Genomic DNA, 21,163 nt, shown 5'->3' with positions numbered 1-21,163 from the left:
CAGCACTTTGAAAATATTGTGAAAGAAACTGCATCTATTCTGAAGAATAGAGCTTTCTATTCTTTGAGGACACGGAAAAGTTTGGTTGTGGTCGACTGAACATTGTTGGGTACTTCTGCATTATCATATTCTAAGGGGTTTCATAGTTTCATAATGAGATTGGTTTGTCCTTGCTGCTTTTTCTTTTTCTTTATTCTTTTAAAAGTACAAGGTTTTTCTTGTGATATGATTTTATTCTCTAAATCTCAGATTACGAACATAATAAACATTTTACCTGCTACGTTGCCAGCCATCTTTATCTTACCTTTATCTTGCTGACTGTAGCATTTAGCTGTGTGATATTGTACAGTCTGTACAATTATAAAAAACCTTGCCCACAGTCTGTGTCGGGTGTTTGTGTGTCTAAAGGTGTGAACCGACCTGCATCAGTGAGGTGTCGTATATCACGTGAGAGTTAAGATGCTGAGCAAGTGTTTGTGTTTCTGCATGTGTGTTAAATACCTGGGTCTGTTGTTATTGACTGCGTGTGAGTGTGTGAGTTTGATACTACCTCATATGTACAGTAATATTAACAATAGGAGCCTCTGCTCACACACACACACACACACACACACTTTGGTGCCGTTGAACAGAGCAACAGTGCAGCAGTTCTATCAGTTGTAATGAAAGTGACAGCTGGAGGGAAGACCTGCAGGGAGTATTATGGGGTGTTTCTAATTGTTGTGTGACAAGTAGCGCATCGTTTCATATTCCTTCTGTTTACTGTTTGTTTTGACAGACCTATCTCCTGGGAATCATCATCTCTATATGTGGGAACTTCCTCATCAGCATTTCACTCAACATACAGGTATGAAGTGCTGGAATCCAGCTGTACAGCACACGCTCAGCACACAGCTGGCCCTTTACGTCTGTACAGACTCCCTGTGCGCTGCTACAGTTTGCTCTCTCTTTATCAAATTCTGTATGCATCCATCATGATTTTAGTGAATGTACATGCATTGTGACTGTGTGATCTACTCACATGTTCAGAGAATATATTGCACAGCACACAGCACAAATGCATTTGTATATTTCATCATAATAGAGCCTGTTTAAATTGAAACTAACAGAAATGGATGTTTCAGCCTTAGAAAAAATATAATTTAACACTGATTAGCAACATATTTGTCCAATTATACAGTAAATTTAGACAACATATTTTCAAAATACTAATTATTCTAACAGTTTATAATGACTATTTTCAAGTGAAGTATATATACTCTGAGCTACATGCTGTTAAATCATCAATCCAAGCCTTTTAGTGAATTTGTGCAATTCATTAACCACAAGCATTGTAGCATTTAGCAGGCTGACAGGCTAGGATTTTTGTTCCACTGCACAATTCAATAATTCCCCAAAAGACCCAAAATAAGGTCTGTAGCTAAATGACTTTCTGTCTAGGCAATGCAAACTGCTTTTGTGGCAGCAGCATGCAGGGTGTGTAAAACCGAGGTCGACGGGACAACCTCCACATAAAATGCTGGAAAATGCTGATGTTCGTTAGCAAGTCATTAGCACTGAGAGATAGAACTGGAAAGATTTATGAAGTATAGGCCTACAATTACATTTGCCATGTAGCTTCCCACCTCATTTACTTGCTTAATTGTTGTCATGGCTCTTCTGAGATGAACAGCTAATCAGCAGCGGGTGTTTTGGTGCATGGAATCCTGTTTTATCTCTTCAACCGATTATTCTTTGTCAAACATTGTGAAAGTGTCTATATAAATTATTAACAAATGTGTGGCGTGTGTTTGAGTTTGTCATGTGCAGCTCCCCAGTCATTGTATCCACTTAATCTGAGTGATGCCTCTGGCTCCCGTTCCCTCTCTGTCTGACAGAAATATGCCCACGTCCGTCAGTCTCAGCGTGGCTCCAAGCCCTACTACACCTCCGTGATGTGGTGGTGCGGTGTGGTTCTCATGGGTGTTGGGGAACTGGGGAACTTTGCTGCCTACGGCTTTGCCCCAGCATCCCTCATAGCCCCACTGGGCTGTGTGTCTGTCATAGGTAAGTAAGTCCTACCCTTTCTGTCTCATACATTAATCATGCATGAAGGCAAGACGAAAGGTTGTTTCCTTGGGGAATGGCAGGCAGTGTTGCTATGTGAGGTCTGCTCTTTGTCTTCTCATCCTGTCATAAATGGTTCTCTTTGTGCCATTTGTTTGCATTGTGTGCTAATAAAAAAGGTAGATAGAGGGAAGATAGATATAGAGGGATATCTGAGAATATAACTTAGCAGAATGAGATCTACACAATGTACATACTGTGTGTTTCAAAGTGTCTCAGCAGAAATCAGCTGAAAGTATGAATCAGTTTGTTTTAATTAGCTCATAAATTAACTCTTCATATCTACATCAGGAACTGGTCGTCTTCCATGGGGTCTACCGTTTTGTACCATTATGCTTCCATGGCCCTGGACCTGGTATTAGCATCTGTCCCTAAGAAATCTGATCACAAGTGGACAGTGTTAAGTTTGTCTGTTTTCACCTGGTGTTACAAGTGAGAGAGAGAGAGGAGAGTATTGAAGAGAGATTTTACAAATTTAAGAAAAGCAACAGTCATTATGTGGTGGTCAGTGTTGATATTGTGATTGTGGTTATAAACAAATCAATGTATGACCACTGAAAAAAATATGATTCATTGTGAAACTGTAGAAGGTCAGAGGGCGTCAGCTGAGTAGATTGTCCTTCATATGTGGCCCAAGACACCTTTGCGCTGTCATAGCGGAAAAAAGGTGACTATATGCAGACCACCTCCAAATGTGGTCTGAGTCACCAGATCTCAGGGAGCAACCAGGACACAACCACTTGTTTATCAGTTCATTCAGGACAGATATTATATATATATATATATATACACACACACCAGGACTGATTGGGATCTTCAGGTGCCCAGACCACACCATGAACCTTTAAAACTGTCATCAGGAAAACATGGAGGTGTCAGGATTTCTTTTAGAATCTATAAAAGCAGGTGTTCACAGGAAAACTAGAAAATGTCAAATGTCCTGACAGACTGTGGAGCACAAATCTTGCGGATGAGCAGGAAATAGCTTCAATTGTGAAGAAAAAACTATTTATGACTGCACAGCAAGTCCATAATGCCTTTCAGGATGCCAACATGTTTCCTTGTCAACAAGAGAAGATGTCAGGACCAGAAATCTGAGTATTCACCACATGATGAAAATCACTGGTTAACCTCAATCACAGAAAGGGCAGGCTGCCATTCAAAAGAAAACACGAATAGATAAATGGGGTCAAGAACTGGAACAAAGTCGAAAACCTAAATCAACCTCTATAAAAACATGGGTTGGCTGTGGCTCAGGGGTTAGAGCGGTTGTCCTCTAACCGGTGGTTCGATCTAGTCTTCCTGTTGCCCCTTCTCATAGAGAAAAGTGCTGCACATAGATGCACTGCATGAATGTGTGTGTGATTGGGTGAATGTAAAACTGTACTGTGCTTTGAGTGGTCACCATGACTACAAAAGTGCTATATAAATACAGACCAAACAAAAAGAATGGAACAGGAAAGTTTTGAGGAAATAACAAACAGCTTATGACCCAGAGCCACCACCACATCTGTCAGACATGGTGCTGGTTCTGACATGTATTACTGCTAAGTGCTCTGGTATTTACTGATGATTAACAAAAGCATCCCGTGAGCACCAATTCAGTCAAATACATCAGAACTCATTTTATGGTTGAGCAGGACATGGATCCTGAAAACATGCTCAAAGCAACCAAAAAGCCTTTCAGGATGAGGAGAGGGAATATTCTCGACTGGTCAGGTCAGTCACCTGATCTCCGTCTGACTGAGCAGCATTATACTCAGTGAAGTTGAAACTGAAGACAGAGAGACCCCACAGACCCCAGGGGAGATATAAAGGGTCTGCTGAAGAATTTAGCCATTGAATATGATGATTTGTGTGACTTCATGGGTCTCTTTCTTGTTACTTTTAATCACCTAACATTTGACCACTAAGTGTTCAAAGGGCTATATCTCCCACACAGCTCTTTCTATGATTACTTTATATCTACTTGGCACTTTAATGTCATATCCATTATGGTATTTCAAATTGAATGTGCTGTAGTGCAGAGGCCGAAGAGCAGAAAAGACACAACTGTCTAAATATGTACAGTCTGGACTGTACATTGATTTAATGCTACTTTACTTGTGACCCATAAACAAAGCATTGTGCACTTGTTTAAATCTGTTTAAATCTTGTGTCACCCAGATTAATGGATGGACCACTGTTAGCGGTTACCAGATTGACCAAAGACATATTTCCTTTCTTCTGAATAATTCTCAGATGCATGAAAATGTAATTCCAGCAATTTAAAAGCAAGATTAGAGGAACATACAATAATTTATGTTACTCATGTGACAAATGGTATCCATTTCCAGATTAGGAATCACTGATCTACTGAACACAGAAATAATTGACTGGGATTAATATTGGGACATTCGTCTTTTTAAAGATGTATTTACCATCAGCAAATACTGCTTCTTGAACAGGAACTGAAAGGTCAGGAGCATTAAACATTGACACGTGTTGATCTTTTATCTGTGAGAAAACATCACTAAGTGATGCAACTGAGTCGACAAACACTATTGACATTATGAAGATGTACTGCAGGCTACTCCAGAGATGCTCATTTTTACAGCCCACAGTGTGAATTAAAGTCGGATTCATTAGCCTATCAAAACACAGTCTGCATGGTTGCTGTGCAAACACTGGTTAAATATTGAAGAGGTTCATGTCTTACCTCCTGTCACCCATCACTCACTGCACCAGAGGTGGTGGTGAGTCATGGATATTAATGACAGCTATTACCTCAACGCTTTACACCATTATCCTATAGTCATGTGTAGAAAGTGGAGAAATGGTTGAATGAAGCACTGAACAAATCTTGTTCATTGTAGTTGTGCATGTTGCTGTATTTGTGTGAGTGAGCAATTATTTTATAAAATGCTATTATGACAATAACAGCACTTCAGCACATTGTTCTAGTCAAAGCAGTAACTATCAGTGTGATGTCATTGTTTCTAAAGCTGGCACTATAATGACTCTCTTCAAAGCCACAGGTAGTAACAATAGCTGTGCTCATTTCCATTTTACTATCATTGCTATCCTTATTAAAACTAGCGACTGCTAGAGGCCGGTGTTGAATCTGAGTATGCATGAATATATAATATGCAGCTGAAGAATTAATGAAGCAAGAGATGAAGAGGTAAGAGGAAGGTGAAGGAAGATGTCTGCAGCCATGACATGGTCTATTGCCTCATAGCTTAAAACAGGAGCAGAGGGGGAAGTGTGCAGGGTGCTGTCTGCATTGTGACTCCACCTCTCACCTCATGCTGACTCACACTTTATGCAAATAAAAACATTCACATACTTGAACACAAATGCATAACTGTAGTGAATGGTTAATGGTCTTTATTTAAATAGCGATATTCTATTCCTGAATAGCATTCAAAACTCTTTACAGTACTTTTGCCATTCACCCATTCACACACATTCACACAGTGCAACTATAGGCAGCAGTTCTGATCTAATGTGGGGTTCAGTATCTTGCCCAAGATGGAGGTCTGCTCTTCCCTATTGCTCTCTTCACCTCAGCCACAGCCTGGTGTGTAGGAACATGCCGATCTAAAGACAGACCTCTTCCTTTGGCGTTGTTGTGCCTGTTTTCTATGTGAGTCGTGTGTGGGATCATCTGATGGGGGTGGGTGGGCAGACAGCAGGAGACCTTGAGTGCGTAAACAAGAGGTGAGTAAAGCAGGAGAGAAAAAAAGATGGATGCTGAGAGCAAAAGACAGTGAGGTTAGAGGGGAGACAGAGGAGAGGAATGGAAAAAGACTAGAGCTAGGGATATATACAGAATTGGAAAGAAGCAGAGGAGGCAAAGGTCAGGATTGGAAGCGCAGACAATGCTGCTGTCATCTGCCTGTCCCTTCATGTCACACTGGCACTCCAACCCTCCACTGGGAGCAATTACTGCTGTCCCCCATCGATCTCTATTAGGAATGACAGTATCATTCCAGGTGCTGTGGTATTGAGCAGAGCATCAGCTCCCCCCAGTAGATTCTCTGTCATCCCATGTAAAAGAGAAGGAAAGCTGGCAAGGTGAAAACAAATATACAGAATGCAGATTCATACATCGCATCAGCATCACTCACAGATGTCAGTTGGAAAAGATTTTCAGGTGAAGCTGTTACAATTTTCAGTAGATAAAGAAACACATTCAATGTTGTTGTACTTGTATTTTGCAAAGCCTGGCAAAAGTCCTGTACATCAACTACATGACACCATTCATGCATCGTTCAAATGTTTTCTAAAGACACTATTTTGACATTTATGACACTGTGAAAGTGCAATATGTACAGGGTGATAACATTTCTTACTTGCGTTCTTCTGAGAGATGACTGTCAGACATCTAGTGCTTTCATCTGTGTGTTCACGTGATGAGGGAGTGTGTGACACGGTGTGTTTTCCCACAGCAAGGCTCCCCACAACATTAATAATCAATAACTTTTTCATACTGTTATTGTTTACATTTTAACTAGTCAGATCTGATACCTGATGGTGCTCAAGTGTTCCCGGTCTCTCTCCCCTCTCTTGCACCCCTCTCTCCTCTCCTCCCCCTTATTCTTTGCTCACTCCAACCGGTCGAGGCAGATGACCGCCCACATTGAGTCTGGTTCTAGAGGTTTCTCTCTGTTAATGAGGGAGTTTTTCTCTCCACAGTCTCCAAAGTGCTGCTCATTGTGGGAACCGTTGGGTTTCTCTATATTTATATGATTTTAAGGTCTTGACCTTCTATGTAAAGTGCCTTCAGATAATGTATATTATGATTTGGCGCCACACAAATAAAATTGAATTGAATTGAATTGAGAAATAACACGTAGAGTGGCAGCAATGATCTGATGCACACACTTAGACAGACACACACACATACACATGCAACACCATAAATACCCAGGGCCAGTGACAGAACTGTGTACCCCAGAGGTTTCTGTCGACACATTTCTCATTTTTGTCAAGCCGCGTGAAGATCACTTTGTATGGAGTTGCTATGGTTACTTGTTAGATCCAGCTGGTTCCAGAGGCACAGATAGAGTCCTAAATGTGTGTGCGAGCGAACATGCTTGCAGAATGAAATATTTAACTGGTATTCATCAGAGCACCAACAAGAGTCTTTGTATACTTCTGGTTTGACAGTAGTGTCCCTGCAGTCTCTTGTGTCCCCTGGAAGACACTATCAGCATCATATTGCATATAGTTACAGGCATAGAGATTCAGTCTTTCATTGTTTAGCTGCACAGCCAGTGTAAACACTATAAACATCCTGAGAACCTGTCTATCATGCCTCCACACCACAGGACTCCCCATGAATGAGCTGTTCGTGCTCTGTATCTAATCCCCTTACAATAGCAGCAGAACCTCTACTCTCAAACTGCCTGCTGTCCGTCTGTCTTCTTCCAGCATTTTCCTGCTGCTTCTATTTTCAGTCTGCCTGTCTTTGTCTCAGTGCCAGCTGTGCACACCTGTCGATGGGTATGGCTCACAGCAGCTCGCCACAGTTGAGTCCAAAATGTCCTAACCAACACATCTGCAGAGCTGCCTCTGCTCATATTTTCTTGTGAATGTACGACAACATGGCTCCAAAACATAGTGTCAGAAATGCCACTCAGTAATGCAAAGTGTTGAGGAGCTCCAACATGGCAGCCTCAGTGTGTTGTGTAAACCGACCTCCTCTCTGTGACAGGCTGCTGTCACTTTCATATCAGTTTGCCTCCCTGTCAGTCTGCTCTCTGCTTGTTCGTCTTGTGATTTGTTATTCTGTCTCAGGCAGTTAGTCCACTTGTGTGGTCATCCATCTGTGTGTTGGCTTGTTTCTCAGCACGTCTGTGTGTCTGCATGCATATCTGCCATATCTATCTCCAAATGCTGTGTGATCATTCCCCTCCCATAGTTCGACGCATGTCCTGGGGAGACATTAAGAAGACTAATCTGGGGCTTAGCTCATGTGAAGCTGATTGCTTTCCAGCATCGCAGTTTCCGACATGGATATTGATGAATGACTTAATGAAAAATGTGGCATGGAACAGCATTTTGTTGTAATTTAATGTTATGAAATCCTAATGTTTCTAAGCTCGTTGACAGATTTTCCTGAGCCAATCAATATTAACATGTCAAGCACTGTGTGTGTATCAAGTGTACATTTATCAATTTATGTGGACATATATGCATCTCCAGTATCATTGTGTGCACATGTGAATGAATGAATGTGTACACGTTTTGCTGTATTTCATTTCTGTATCAAGCAGTATCACAGTGATGTGCTATCATTGCGTTTATCCTGATAAATCTGATTGCTCCTCATCCAATTATAGTATGTACACCGCTGCAGTCTGATTGCAGCAATGTTGTTATTATTTTATCTGTATTCGGTCCATAATCTTACATTTCTTATGATTAAACTGACTTTTGCATTAAAACAACGAATCAGTCCTGAATATGAGGTTACAAAAAACAACTGAACACAAATCTGTAGTCATCAGGAGATGAGCACTGATTGATTTTACTTTGCAATTCAAATCAGTGTTGTGTTGAGACTGTATTCATGGTACCGTCTTGTTATTTTTAATATACAGTGTGGAGATATAATTGTGTCAGAGTTCATAATATATTCTGTGCGCACTGATGGGTGACTAATTTAACAGGATTATTTTTTCACTTCCCAGCCAGTGCTGTCATATCTGTGGTTTTCCTCAAGGAGACGGTGCGACCCTCTGACATTGTTGGTAAGCTAACGCTTGAAGCCTCGAGCTGACATGTCCTCTCACATTGCTGCTTTGATATTTACAGTTCAGGTGTAAATCTAACCACACTTCTCAGATACAGTCTCAGATGCAAAACAAAACTCCTGTGACAAAGATAGCATGTTCCATTTTGGCTGAGAAAAGTCTGTAGCAGTTAAAGAAAGTGCACAATCTATTCAACTGACCTCTCTCATTATGTTGTTTTATGAAAAGCTATTGTCTCATGCTAAATGGCATAATTGGGATTCTCGCGACACTAATGATGATAATTACAACTGCTAAACTGGAAATTCATATCACCACCTCACAGTTCTACACATTGTTGGTTTCCGGGAGAAATCATTAGCATATCTTTTTGCCCATTTTTTCACTCTCATGTAATTGCTGAGTGATGCAGAACATTTAATTGAATGTTTTATTTTTAATGGGGACAATCACTGAGAGCAAGCTGCAGAAGCACCTGTTTACAAAGGGTCAGACAAACCAACAACAGAATTAGGATTATAACTGAAATGACAGAAAAAGATGGTAACTGCATGTAACAACGTGCAGGCAAGTCTCAATGAACCTGGTAAATCTGTGAGTTTACCAAGTTTAAGAGTGATATAACAAATTAACCTCTTATGCAGTACAAAATAGTATTTTTTCAAGGTTTATTGCTAAGTCATTTCTAAACAAATACTGCACGTGAACGACCGAAGGCATTGTGAACTTAAGTTATGGTTGTGTTTCTAAAATCTAATTTCAGTGTATGTCATTTGATGTATAAATAGCAAGATGTTTATAAAATGTAAAAAATGACTGACTAAAAACACAGAGAAAAACATGACCATTTAATTCAGTTGAATTTCATGACAGGTGATTGATCTTGTTATACATACCATCCACTCCATGCATACAGTATTATGCAGCCTTATTGGGGTAGTGTTGCTGTACTGCCTCAGATAAATTAAAAATCCTGAGTATGAAATGTTGAAGGGATGGCTCATGACCCAAGTGCAGATCCACATAAGGGGGCTTACCCAGGAATTAGCTTTAACTTTCTTTAACATTGTGATAAAGGGTGTTTTTCAACATTTTGCTTAATTTCTCTGAGAATAATTCATGGATCTTTTTGAAAAAATCATTCATGTTTAAGGACAGATATTTATGTGAGTGTTTGCAATTTGGTGCAGATCATATATACAAACCCGGAGCTAGTAAATTTAAATGTGGTTTCGTGCCCTGGCAGAGATATACACTACTTCATTTCATCAGGAGAGACTTCAATTTAACGTTTGAGATAGTGATGTGAATGTTATGTCTTGGCGTTTTAGACCCCTATGTGATGTCATCAGGATTAGAAGGGGGTTCTAGACGTTGGTGGTGGTTGAGGATCCAGATGAAGTGATCATGATTCTGCTGAAGACTGGAAGAGATTGGGGTGGAGGTGGGTTACTCGTGTCACTGAATGACTGCTGACTGCAGAAGAGGGGAAGTTTGACAGCAGCTGCATGATTGGCTGATGGAGACTTTAGCAGAATCGGATTGGCTGATTAATAAGCATAGAGAGAATGAGAGAACTGAACTCACGCCTGAGCTTCATTACAACCTGCTTTCTTTCTTCCACAGGTGGCACCCTGGCAATAACAGGAACGTATCTCCTGGTGACCTTTGCTCCCCATAATTCAACACACATCACAGCCCATCTGGTCCAGTACTATGCCATTAGCTGGCACTTCCTGCTTTACCTTGTATGTATCTTGACTAAGTTCAGTAATAGTTTGTATGGCTTTTTTTTTTTCCCTGGAGATACTGCTCTGCCCACATGGGTCACTGTTGTGCTTTTAGCAGCAAAAATGTCTTTAAAGCTCTTAGTGTTAGTTAGCCTGTCCCCAATCTTTTGTCGGGCTTCCAGTGTAGACAGCAGATATCTTTCTTTTGTTCACTCTACACTTTTTATAGTCTAACTACCTTTAATTACCACACAAGTCCAACGTTTCTCCAAACTAAACATACAAGGAAATGCTTTTTGTGGTGTTTTAACTCAACAAAATTTTGTCTAAACTCTTCCTGCCTTAAAATCTTGTCCCTCGCCCACAGTTAGTGCATATTAACATGAATCTGTTAGAGATTAGCTGGAGCATAACTCTCACTGGTTAATTAAAGTATAAATATTTATTAATCCGCAGTAAAGAATTTAACTGCAGCTGAATAACAGCCTGATTTATGTAGGTCATCCTTGTGGATGAAATATCTTTGGTGTTGCTTGGTGTTTGACCTCATATGGAAGAGCCCTGTCTGCTAAAACTACAACTGTATGTTTTTACATTAAGTGTTCAAAGAATCAATCCAACCTAATGGTTTTGCGGGTGCATTAACACTCATCCGTGTGCTCTCCTACTCCAAATTTGCCTCAGGCAGGGATGGCATAAACATAGCCGTTACCATGGTGAAAAGATCTGGAACAAAGTACAGAGCAGCACCAAAGTGCTTCAACATACACATCACATAAAAATATAAAAGCCAGCTCCAAATGTGAACTCTAGTGTGTGTTAAAAAACACACCTTCGATGTTTCTAAGGGAATATTTCAGCAGTGGAAGGTCATATCCTGCTGCTTTTCCACTGATGCCACGACTCCCATGGTCGCAGCAGAGTGAGACAGGGTGCTCTGTATTTTCCACCTGTCGGGTTAAACCTCCAGGCTAGATAAGCAGTGCTTTGAGTAATTCAAGAGTGAACAGAAGCCCTATCTTGTGCTATTAAGTGCCCCATCTGGACTCAAATCCACTGAGTATCTGTAGCGTATTCTGCATCTGACATGTGGGCAGTTTTTTTTACTTTATAAACATGATATGTACAAAATTACAGCTGAAAAGAAATCCCTTGAGCGTTGAAGGTTATTCAGAGTTAGGGGTGCTAAGAGAAATTATGTATAACAACGTCATTGATGCAGAGCAGCAGCACATTCCCTAAGTATTTCGGAATGAATTTTAATGGCCAACAGCATTAACATTACAACAGACAGCAACAGAGACAGTTACAGAGTTCAAACTCAGATTCTTTTATCAAAAGTGGCACCTTACTTTATCTACGTCACATTTTACATTTCAGATAGGTTATGCAGAACATGCACTGGAGCTTCCACAAATGTAATCAAATGTTATAAAAGCTGCTTCAATGCTACTCTCAAACTGTGACTCTAGAGAATTAAATGATATAAATCTTTCCAAGTAAAAGTCTTTCCTTGCAGTTACACCTCTTGCCAGTAGGAGGTGCTGCAGCCCCCTCAGCATACATAGTGCCTCCTTGCCTATGAGACACATGTTGATTGTTGTGTCACAAACTAAACTCTAGAGCGCTGTCGCATCAAAAATGTTCACAAATCTTGAATATTACCTTGAGTGGGCAACCGATCATCTGCATCAAGCCAGGCAGAGACAAGACTAAAAGAACAGCGAGCAGCTCACTGGACGTGCTAGCCACTCATGTGAGCAGTGTGTCGGGTAGCAGTGCAATCATTATTCAGGCCACAGCATTTCCCTCAACCATATTTGACATTCCACTCCTTAATATAGTCCTATTTGCTGAACTGATGAAAACACATTTAGAGAAAATAAAATCAACTGCATGAAAAACAAAAGAAAAGCAAAATGCAGACGGGTGGAGAGACAGACAGATGTTTTCACATTGAGATAGCCTTGTTGCCTCTGGCTGCTGTGATTGATGGTGTGGAAAGTGGTATGCTGCACTTCTGGCAATGCATTGTGAATACTCATCAGTCTGCAGAGGAACAGCCTCCATCAACTGTGGGATTAACTGTAGGTTGTGATTAATCAGAGGAAAAGGAGATATTCATCACTGTTTCCTTGTTATTTTCAGAGGTCATAGTATTATCAAATGATTTTATCTGGAAGGACTGTCATTCACTCACATTGTGTAAAGTGTTAAATGCTAAATTCATGGTGAATGGCCCATTTCTAAAAATGATTCATTAAATAGTTAACATAGTCCTCTGTTCTACTGAAACACTGGGAACGTTGACAGACATTTAGAGGTCAGCTTTTTCTTCAGTCCTAATTTGGAACTCCTTTATTACTCTTACAAATTATAGGTTCTACGGCAGAGGTCCTCAAACCACTGAATAATGTTGAATTCACCCTGGGCCTTTCTCCTCAATGACTAGCAATTCATTTCATTTTCTGCCATGGTCATTTGTTTGAATTATTCAAGGCTGCTCACTGACTGCATTCACCACTTTGTTTTACGTGGATAAAATTGCCAGTAAAAGTGCAATTTAAGTTTTCATTTTCTGAGAAAATGGCACCTGCAATAATGACTTGTTTAACCCCCTCTCCCTCTCTCTCACTCTCTCTCACTCTCTCAACAGTTTATTGAGGTCATCATCTTTTGCATCCTGCTGTATCTGTACAAGGGGAGGAACATGAAACACATCGTCATTGTGATGTTGCTCGTGGCCCTGCTCGGTACGGACCAGTGAAAGCTGAGTGATTGAGGGCAAAAGCTGTGGATTGAACCGTTTTGGGTGGTCAGACGTTGTTTTGTTGCCTGGCTACCAAAAATGGACCTGTGCTCTGTTATCATTTCAATGAAGATCTGATTAGAGCACGACAGAAGAAAATAATTAATTACAACTCAATGAGGGATAAATTATTGCCTCCACGAATCAGCTTGAACCAGTGAGGAAGTCATTTTTTGGAAACTAAACGATGAAGTGACGTGTGGCATCTTTGTTCCTGCAGCTTCTCTGACAGTCATCTCGGTCAAAGCTGTGTCAGGGATGATCACAGAGTCGATAAAAGGCCAACTGCAGCTCATATACCCCATCTTCTACGTAATGCTCGTTGTCATGGTCGCCTCCTGCGCCTTCCAGATCAAGTTAGTCAAGGTTTCTTATTTCGCTCTGTATGAGTACCTTCATTTCTCAGTTTTTTTACTGCTGAAATCCCATGTTTGCCTCAAGCTAGATGCAACTTTGGCTTTGCAGTTTGAACAAAAAAAGAACATTTTTGGCATGGTTACATTGTACTTGCAGCACACCTCCAGTATTTTGATGGATGAATAGGCCGCAACAGAGGGCCTACTTGACCCCTATTGTAACCATGGTCATTGTATTCACTGCGCTTCACAAATCCTCTCTTCTCTCCACAGATTTCTCAATCAGGCAATGAAAATGTTTGATGCCACTGAGGTGGTTCCGATCAACTTTGTGTTTTTCACGGCAAGTGCCATTGTTGCAGGTTTGTGAATCATAAATCTGTCACTCTCCGTGGGTTCAAAGTTACTTGTTTCATTCTTTTGTGTAAAGGAGAACACGAGTGATGCTTTGTATTTTTCTCTTTGTCAACAAATCACACAAAAAGATGAAACTGTTTCGTTGCCCTGGAGAATAGGATCTCATGAACACTGCCACTATAGATTTAGTCGAATGCTAAGCAATCATTGTCATGGTGTAACAAATACAAGTGAACCAAATACATGATAATCTGCAGCTGAAAATAACAAAACACATCTTGTGAACAGTTTGTTTATTAGCTTCACACTTGCCATGAGTGTTCTTAGTGGTCCATGGAAGGGAAGTGTCAAATTTGGTGCAGTTTGAACACGCGATACCTTGAATATTATCAAATGTTTTAACAGGCAAACAGCGCTCTGTATCACTCAGTAGGCAGATGTGGGTCGAACATGTCTTATTCTACATCACAATTACCAAATGTCCTAACTTCACTCTGCACTATGGACTGTATATAAAAAGCTCTTCACACAACATCTGGCACACAAACAATAAAAATGAGGAGGAATAATTCTGAAGTAGCTCCGCTGTCTTATCACAGGTCAAGCAAACAGGCAGGTTTAGAATGGGCTCTGCATTAGTCTAACAGTTCCATAGATCCCTGCCTGTCTGTCTGTATGTGGAATTCATATCTTGAGAAACATTCATCTTCATCAGCTTCACACTTGTAATTTCACAAATGTGCATTATTAAAGGCCCAGCAAAGTGCAGCATAGACTTAGGCGCAATTTGGACATGCAATAAAAATCTGTATAACCAGGCAAACAGAGTCTTCCAGTGGGGGTGAGGCTCCGTGCTTACAGAGTCCAACGTTCAATATTAATAAACATTGAATAAACAGGCAAACAGCGCTCTGTAGCAACTCTGGCTGGGACTCATCAATAAAAGTGACATTGTCGATCACCACAACAGTGCGTCCATGACAATGGAAACAAAAACGGATTTCTCCAGTTTGGGTTTTGTGTATTAAGTTAAGCTTAACTGAACTTTGAATGAACAGCCCTTTTTGCAGCAGCTGTGACTGCAGCCGGATGTCAGTTAGCAATGAGATGGACTATACACATTCTCATTTGCTGACAACAGAATATCAGCTTTATCAGTCAATCAATGAAATTTCATTTGTATAGCCTATATTCACAAATCAGTTTGTCTCATAGGGGTGAACAAAGTGTAACATCCTCTGCCCTTAACCCTCGACAAGGACCAGGAAAAACTACCCCGCCCCCAAAAAAAGAACATTAAGAGAGGAAAAATATTGTGGAAACCACATGTGAGGAATCCCTAGGATGAAGAAGTGTCAATAGATGCTGTGTTTGCTGAGCACATCAACAAAATGACAATATTTACAACATTGATGAGAAAAGACAGCGTCTAACATAAGTAAAGAGGTGTGTCAATGTAGTATTTGTACAAAAGCAAAGGGCAGACAGAGATGAATGGAGTGGTAATGACAGTTGTAATGATAGAGTCAGTTAAGGTAGTATGTGTGAATAGCATATTGTATATCTATTGTATATCAAAGTAATAATCCACGATTATCTGCCACCATGATCCACCATGATCACAGTCCTTATCCTTGAAGAACTGAATGTACTCTGCAGGAGTCGAAATCAGTTCATGACCTCAATACAGTGGACCAAAATACACAGACAAGATGGTGATTCACTCTTATGTGAACCACTTATGAGTTCTTGTACAGCAGAAGTCCCACACTATTTACAGAATGGTGTGGGACAGGTCAGATCTTTGTTATCTTGTCAGTAATAGTGTTAATTCATTTCCTCGTTTGTTGTTCTTTTTGTGGTTAGATTACCCAACCGCCACTGACGCGTCCTTTCAAGCAAATCCAGTCGGTTGAGTTTGATCAGAGAAAATGTTCCAGCAGTTCAACTGTAAACATCGGCTTTTGGTGTCAGTCTCTTAGAACGAAACAACTGCAGCTTCTTTCCACCATTTTGCACAGTTAATCCCAGGGAGACATCCATTATAGAGAGAGGTAAATCCTCATGGTTTGTGGGGTTATGGTTAGGGTTTTGAGGAAAAAATCCATACCCTTCAGTTAATAATTAGACATTTTGTGCTCATCACACCATATGATTTACTGAAGATTTGCAGGGCTATTTCACAAATAAAACACTAGAGATGATCTACATGTTCTGTTGCTGTAAAATGCATTTTAATGTGCTTTTTTCCATTTTGCAGGGATAGTATTTTACCAGGAATTTGAAGGTTTGGCTTTACTCAACATTTTTATGTTTCTGTTTGGGTACGTATTCAACAACACACAAGTAACTGCATCTAATTGAAATGAGATATTTACATTTTTCATTGCAAGATGACTTTTTCTTTCAGGTGTCTTCTGTCTTTCCTTGGAGTTTTCCTCATAGCCCGAAACAGGCCAAAGATAAAGCAACAAGATCGAAATTTCATCGCAATGGACCGGATCCCTGGTAAATTTTTGATCAACTTTGAATCAGTTCTCATCAAAGCGAAGGAGGTTCTGTGGACCTATATATTGAGTATTGATCATTGCATTGATTAGCCAGCACTGACAATATGCCTGCCAGCACTGACCCTGGTCTCATCTGGCAGCAGTGTCCGTCTAATGAGCTGTGCTGTCTTTGTTCACAGGGAGAAGCCACACAGACAAAGTACAGCCTGAGGCAAAGACTACGACATACGGATCCCTGGCAGCCAAACTCATGTGCAACAGAGCTGGAGAAACAGATGATTCATAGGACCAGCTCCATCTGTCGGGACTGTCATTAGATAGATTTGTGTATGCAAGCCTCTTCTTGGGTACTTAAATATTATCTCTATTTATAAAAATTGAATGACAAATACCTCCCAATAAAACATATGAATTACGCTTAGCAACTGACTTAATTGGTCTTTGTGTGATCAGTTGTCAATAAACTGAAGATTCAATAGGCTGAAGATTTTATGTCATTATGTTGTTGTTGCAAACTAGAATTCCACTCAGTAGAGCGCATACCTCCCCCAAGGCCCAACAGTCTCCTTAAAATTAACCCAGATGCACCAAATTGCACACTTACAGATATCAGTTTCCTAAATATGCAAGATTTAAAAAGTTGAGACACATTAACTATTCCCTTGAAAAGTCAAAATGTCAAAAAAATCTCACAATGATATACAATTCCTGCATCAGCCCCCTGATCCAGCACAGGTAATAAAACTAAAGTTAACCCAGTCTGGTTTTGGTACTTTTGTGCAGTGCCCCTTTTACCGTGCATCCTCAGTGATCTACTGAAACCTGTGCAAAAGGGCAGAAAATGTGAAAACAGAAGTAAATAATTGTTTGTGGAAATCTGAAGCACAATCACATCAAATTAATGTTAAGAGACTGTCACATCTAAGAATGTGACAGTGACAATGTGAGCGTGGCTCACTGCTTCTTTGTTGTTACTGAACGCAGCCTCTCCCGCTTCATGTTGTCCATCCTCTTCAGCACTGTCCTGCTCATGCCGTAGCAGCGTAGAAGTACATTACCACAGTGTCAGTGAATTGGTTGACTTTCAGCTTACATTTATTTTTGATACTTAACAGTTTTTCTCACTTGATGCTGTTGAAACTTGATGAATGTTAGAGCTCTGGTATCTGCTGGTGGGTTTGGGTGAACCTGGTGCTTCTCATATAGGGGTTTAACTTGGGATTATTTTCATAATCGTTTCATCTACCAAATTGTTTTTTAATAGATTGATTAATTGAGACAAATTAAATAGTGAGAAACGTACATTTTAATTTCCTAGAGCCCACAGTGGCATCTGCACATACTTTTTTTTCATGCTGTGTTTTTCAAATTAGTCCAAGAACACCAGCAAACATTTGGAATTGAGAAGCAGGAGCCAAGTTCTTTTCCCTCATGACTTAATCAATCAACACAGGTGCTGGTTAACTTTCTGTTGAACAACATCAATTAATCAACTAACCCTTGTATTTACTTGTGTGTGTTGCACTAAAATGCAAGTTTACGCTTCATTTTATAATTTCTTTGTGCCAATAAATAAGTGTCTCATCCAGAGCTGTATCCCTTTCAGTGTTGAAGCTTCTGAAACTGAGAGAACAAAATTCCAACACAAATCAGAAAAATGTCAACAAATATTTTGGCCTTGGAGGGACATTTAAATCTGTGCAGGCATCAAGTTTTGTTCTGGAGTTGCACTATAGTGCTGCTTCACTGCATTTCCCTCATAAAACTACAAGTACTTTAACTTGTTTTAAGGCAAAGGCAATTTAGATAAAGGTTAGTTTGTATTTTTAGAACATTTGTGATGGCTTGAATTCTAGGACTCTCGTCCTCAAACCCCCTGATATTCCAGGTCTTAGTGCTTAGCTTTAAAGGAGACATGTTCTGCTCATGTTCAGGTACATCATTTTAAACCTTTAAAGGTTTTCATGCTCTAATGTTCAGAAAATGTGACACTTTCCTGTCCACTGTGTGTCCACTGCTTCCCATTATTTAGAAATGAAGCCAAGCATGTCAGTAAAGGAAGGCTGCCATCTTGTGCCAAGGACTTCATTTGAAGCAGGAGTCTACAATATACTGGACATTATTATCTCTGAACAATCAATTTAACTTTGTCTATACCTTCGCAATCAAATAGTAGAAGAGGATGGCTTTTTCTAACACTTCTTACATATGAACATATTACAACAATATTTCCATCCATCCTTTATCTATACCACTTAATTTTTAGGGGGTCGCAGGGGGAGCTGTAGCCACTCCCAGTGGACACTGAGCGAGAGGCAGGACAGGTTCTGAATTGGTCATCGCAGGGCCATCTCATATTCACACCTACAGTCAATTTAGAGTCTGCAATTAACCTAACCCCAATCTGCATGTCTTTTAACTCTGGGAGGAAGTCAGAGTACCCAGAGGAATCCAATGGAAACATGGGGAAAATATGCAAACTCCATACAGAAAGACCCCAAGCTGAACTGGGATTCGAACTGGGAACTTTCTTTCTCTTGGGGAACTTTGCTAACCTGCTCACAATGATATTAACACAAGTTACTTTAAAAGACAGTGAAGGCAGACGAGGTCATTATTCTCAGACAATTATTATTTAAGTAATGTGCGATTGTCAAAGGCAACACCAATCTGCAACATTGCAATGGCACACACTTTTTAAAGATGCAGCACTTTGGTCTGGCTTTACTCTTCACTGATTGGTTACATACATTTGGATTTACTGGCTATGCAAAACAGAAGGAAGGGCTCATCATTATAGGGAAGAATGGTGTGAAAAATCACATATAAACCCCCACTTTACAACAGTACAACAGGAAGTAGATTGCTGGTAAAAACTGGTTTTACATGGAAAAGCAGCACAAAATGGCATAACTGAAAGCAGGCCTGTATGGAAAGCCACCTGGAGTTTATAAATGACACTGTGTGATTTACCCTAGTTACAAATACGTTCCCATCGGTTAATGATTTATTGTTGGTTGTCATGGCATTGTCTGGCCAGTAAACAATGTTGAGATTTTCAGAACAAAGTCATAATATCATGTGGATAAAGTCCTTATTGAGAAGAGAGCCGTAATATTACTGTCACGGCTTGGGCCGTCTCCATGGTGTTTCTGTGTCCCTCTTCCTTTCCTCCTCCTGTGTGTGTGTGTGTTTGTCTGTGTGTGTGTGTGTATATATCTGTGTGTGTGTATCTGTGTGTGTGTATATCTGTGTGTGTGTATTTGTATGTGTGTGTGTGAGTGTATGTATGTATCTGTGTGTGTGTGTATATCTGTGTGTGTGTGTATCTGTGTGTGTGTGTGGGCGCAGTTTCCACTCCGGGCACCTGGTGTGAGTTCCACACTGGGCTTCCTCATCCTCATCACCAGCACTATAAGAACCTGGTTTCTCCGCTGCTCGTCGCCAGATTGTTACAGTTGCTCCTGTGGATCACCAGGACTCTACCTGCCTGCCCTCGCTCCTGCTCCCCCTCAGCCTGCCATGAACGATTCATTAAAACCCTGTTCATGTCACAAACTCTCTGTGTCTGCTTCCGGGTCCAGCCACAACAAGCCGTAACAATTACTACAATAAAGTTGTAATTTAATGAGAAAAAAGGCCATAATATTGCAAGAATTAAAAAACAGTGTTTTTAGGAATAAGCAGCTCCCACATGCAGTCAGTTCAGTCAATTGGGCCTGTGCCCATTCACATTGTTCATATAGCACTTAGCCTTGTGTAAATGCAGTCTGTTATGTCCCTACTGAGTACCTAGCTCTGTGCACAGGCAGGCGATAAACAGTGTTCTCACCTGCAACAAGCCATACACTCTGTATGCAGGTCTTACTAATAATATAAATCATTCGTCTGGAGTTAGATTATTACTGATACATGTTGTAAACGAAGCAAGAATCTCTGCTTTTCCCTATTTATTTGTCCATTGTCACCCAGAGATTGATCACTGTGCACATAACTGATAATTGATATCAATTAGTACAAAATACTGAACCCAGAAAACAGCTCCTTCTCACAGAGAAAGTGCTCCACATAGTGTAGATGCACTCTTTATGTGTGTTAATGGCAAAAACTGTACAGTAAAGTGCTCTGAGTGTTCATCAGAAAAGCATTATATAAATACAAACCATTTCCATTTACCATCAGGGGCAATCTGGGCTTCAGTATCTTGACCAAGGACATTTCATGATGCAGACTTGATCAAACCACAGACCTGGTTAGTGGAAGACCTGTCTCCTGAGCCACGGTCTCATTGGAATCAAATCTACAAACACTAAGATTATGAGGAGAAATATTTATTTATATAAAGAGTAGATGTAACTTTACATTGACTTGTATCAATATCATTTAACATATGTCAAAAGTGTTACCAGCCATTAGGGGATGAAATGTGTTTTTACACAGTAGGAAGATTTTTACAACTGTTGAATAAATAGATATTGTGGGAGTGACCAGCACCTTCATCAGGGTTCATCCTCTCAGGATAATGAATTCACTCACTAAATGTTGACTAATC

General features: G+C 40.2%; 1 protein-coding gene across 1 annotated transcript in view; it reads left to right on the top strand.

The window, feature by feature from the left end:
- LOC109632089 (NIPA-like protein 2) overlaps positions 1 to 18,201 on the top strand; it is a 28,533-nt gene extending 10,332 nt beyond the window's left edge. Inside the window, exons 2-11 of the mRNA XM_020091210.2 lie at positions 779 to 847; positions 1,878 to 2,046; positions 8,787 to 8,846; positions 10,476 to 10,597; positions 13,236 to 13,332; positions 13,609 to 13,744; positions 14,018 to 14,106; positions 16,362 to 16,425; positions 16,512 to 16,609; positions 16,791 to 18,201. Coding sequence (XP_019946769.2) covers positions 779 to 847; positions 1,878 to 2,046; positions 8,787 to 8,846; positions 10,476 to 10,597; positions 13,236 to 13,332; positions 13,609 to 13,744; positions 14,018 to 14,106; positions 16,362 to 16,425; positions 16,512 to 16,609; positions 16,791 to 16,897 — 1,011 coding nt within the window. The 3' untranslated portion in view covers positions 16,898 to 18,201. The remainder of the gene's footprint in view (positions 1 to 778; positions 848 to 1,877; positions 2,047 to 8,786; positions 8,847 to 10,475; positions 10,598 to 13,235; positions 13,333 to 13,608; positions 13,745 to 14,017; positions 14,107 to 16,361; positions 16,426 to 16,511; positions 16,610 to 16,790) is intronic.
- Positions 18,202 to 21,163: the final 2,962 nt, after the last annotated feature.

Source organism: Paralichthys olivaceus, chromosome 13 (assembly GCF_024713975.1).
Source record: "Paralichthys olivaceus isolate ysfri-2021 chromosome 13, ASM2471397v2, whole genome shotgun sequence".
In the NCBI taxonomy this organism is placed as follows: domain Eukaryota; kingdom Metazoa; phylum Chordata; class Actinopteri; order Pleuronectiformes; family Paralichthyidae; genus Paralichthys; species Paralichthys olivaceus.
The sequence above is the reverse complement of the archived record's forward strand: the minus strand, read 5'-3'. Positions and strand labels throughout refer to the sequence as shown.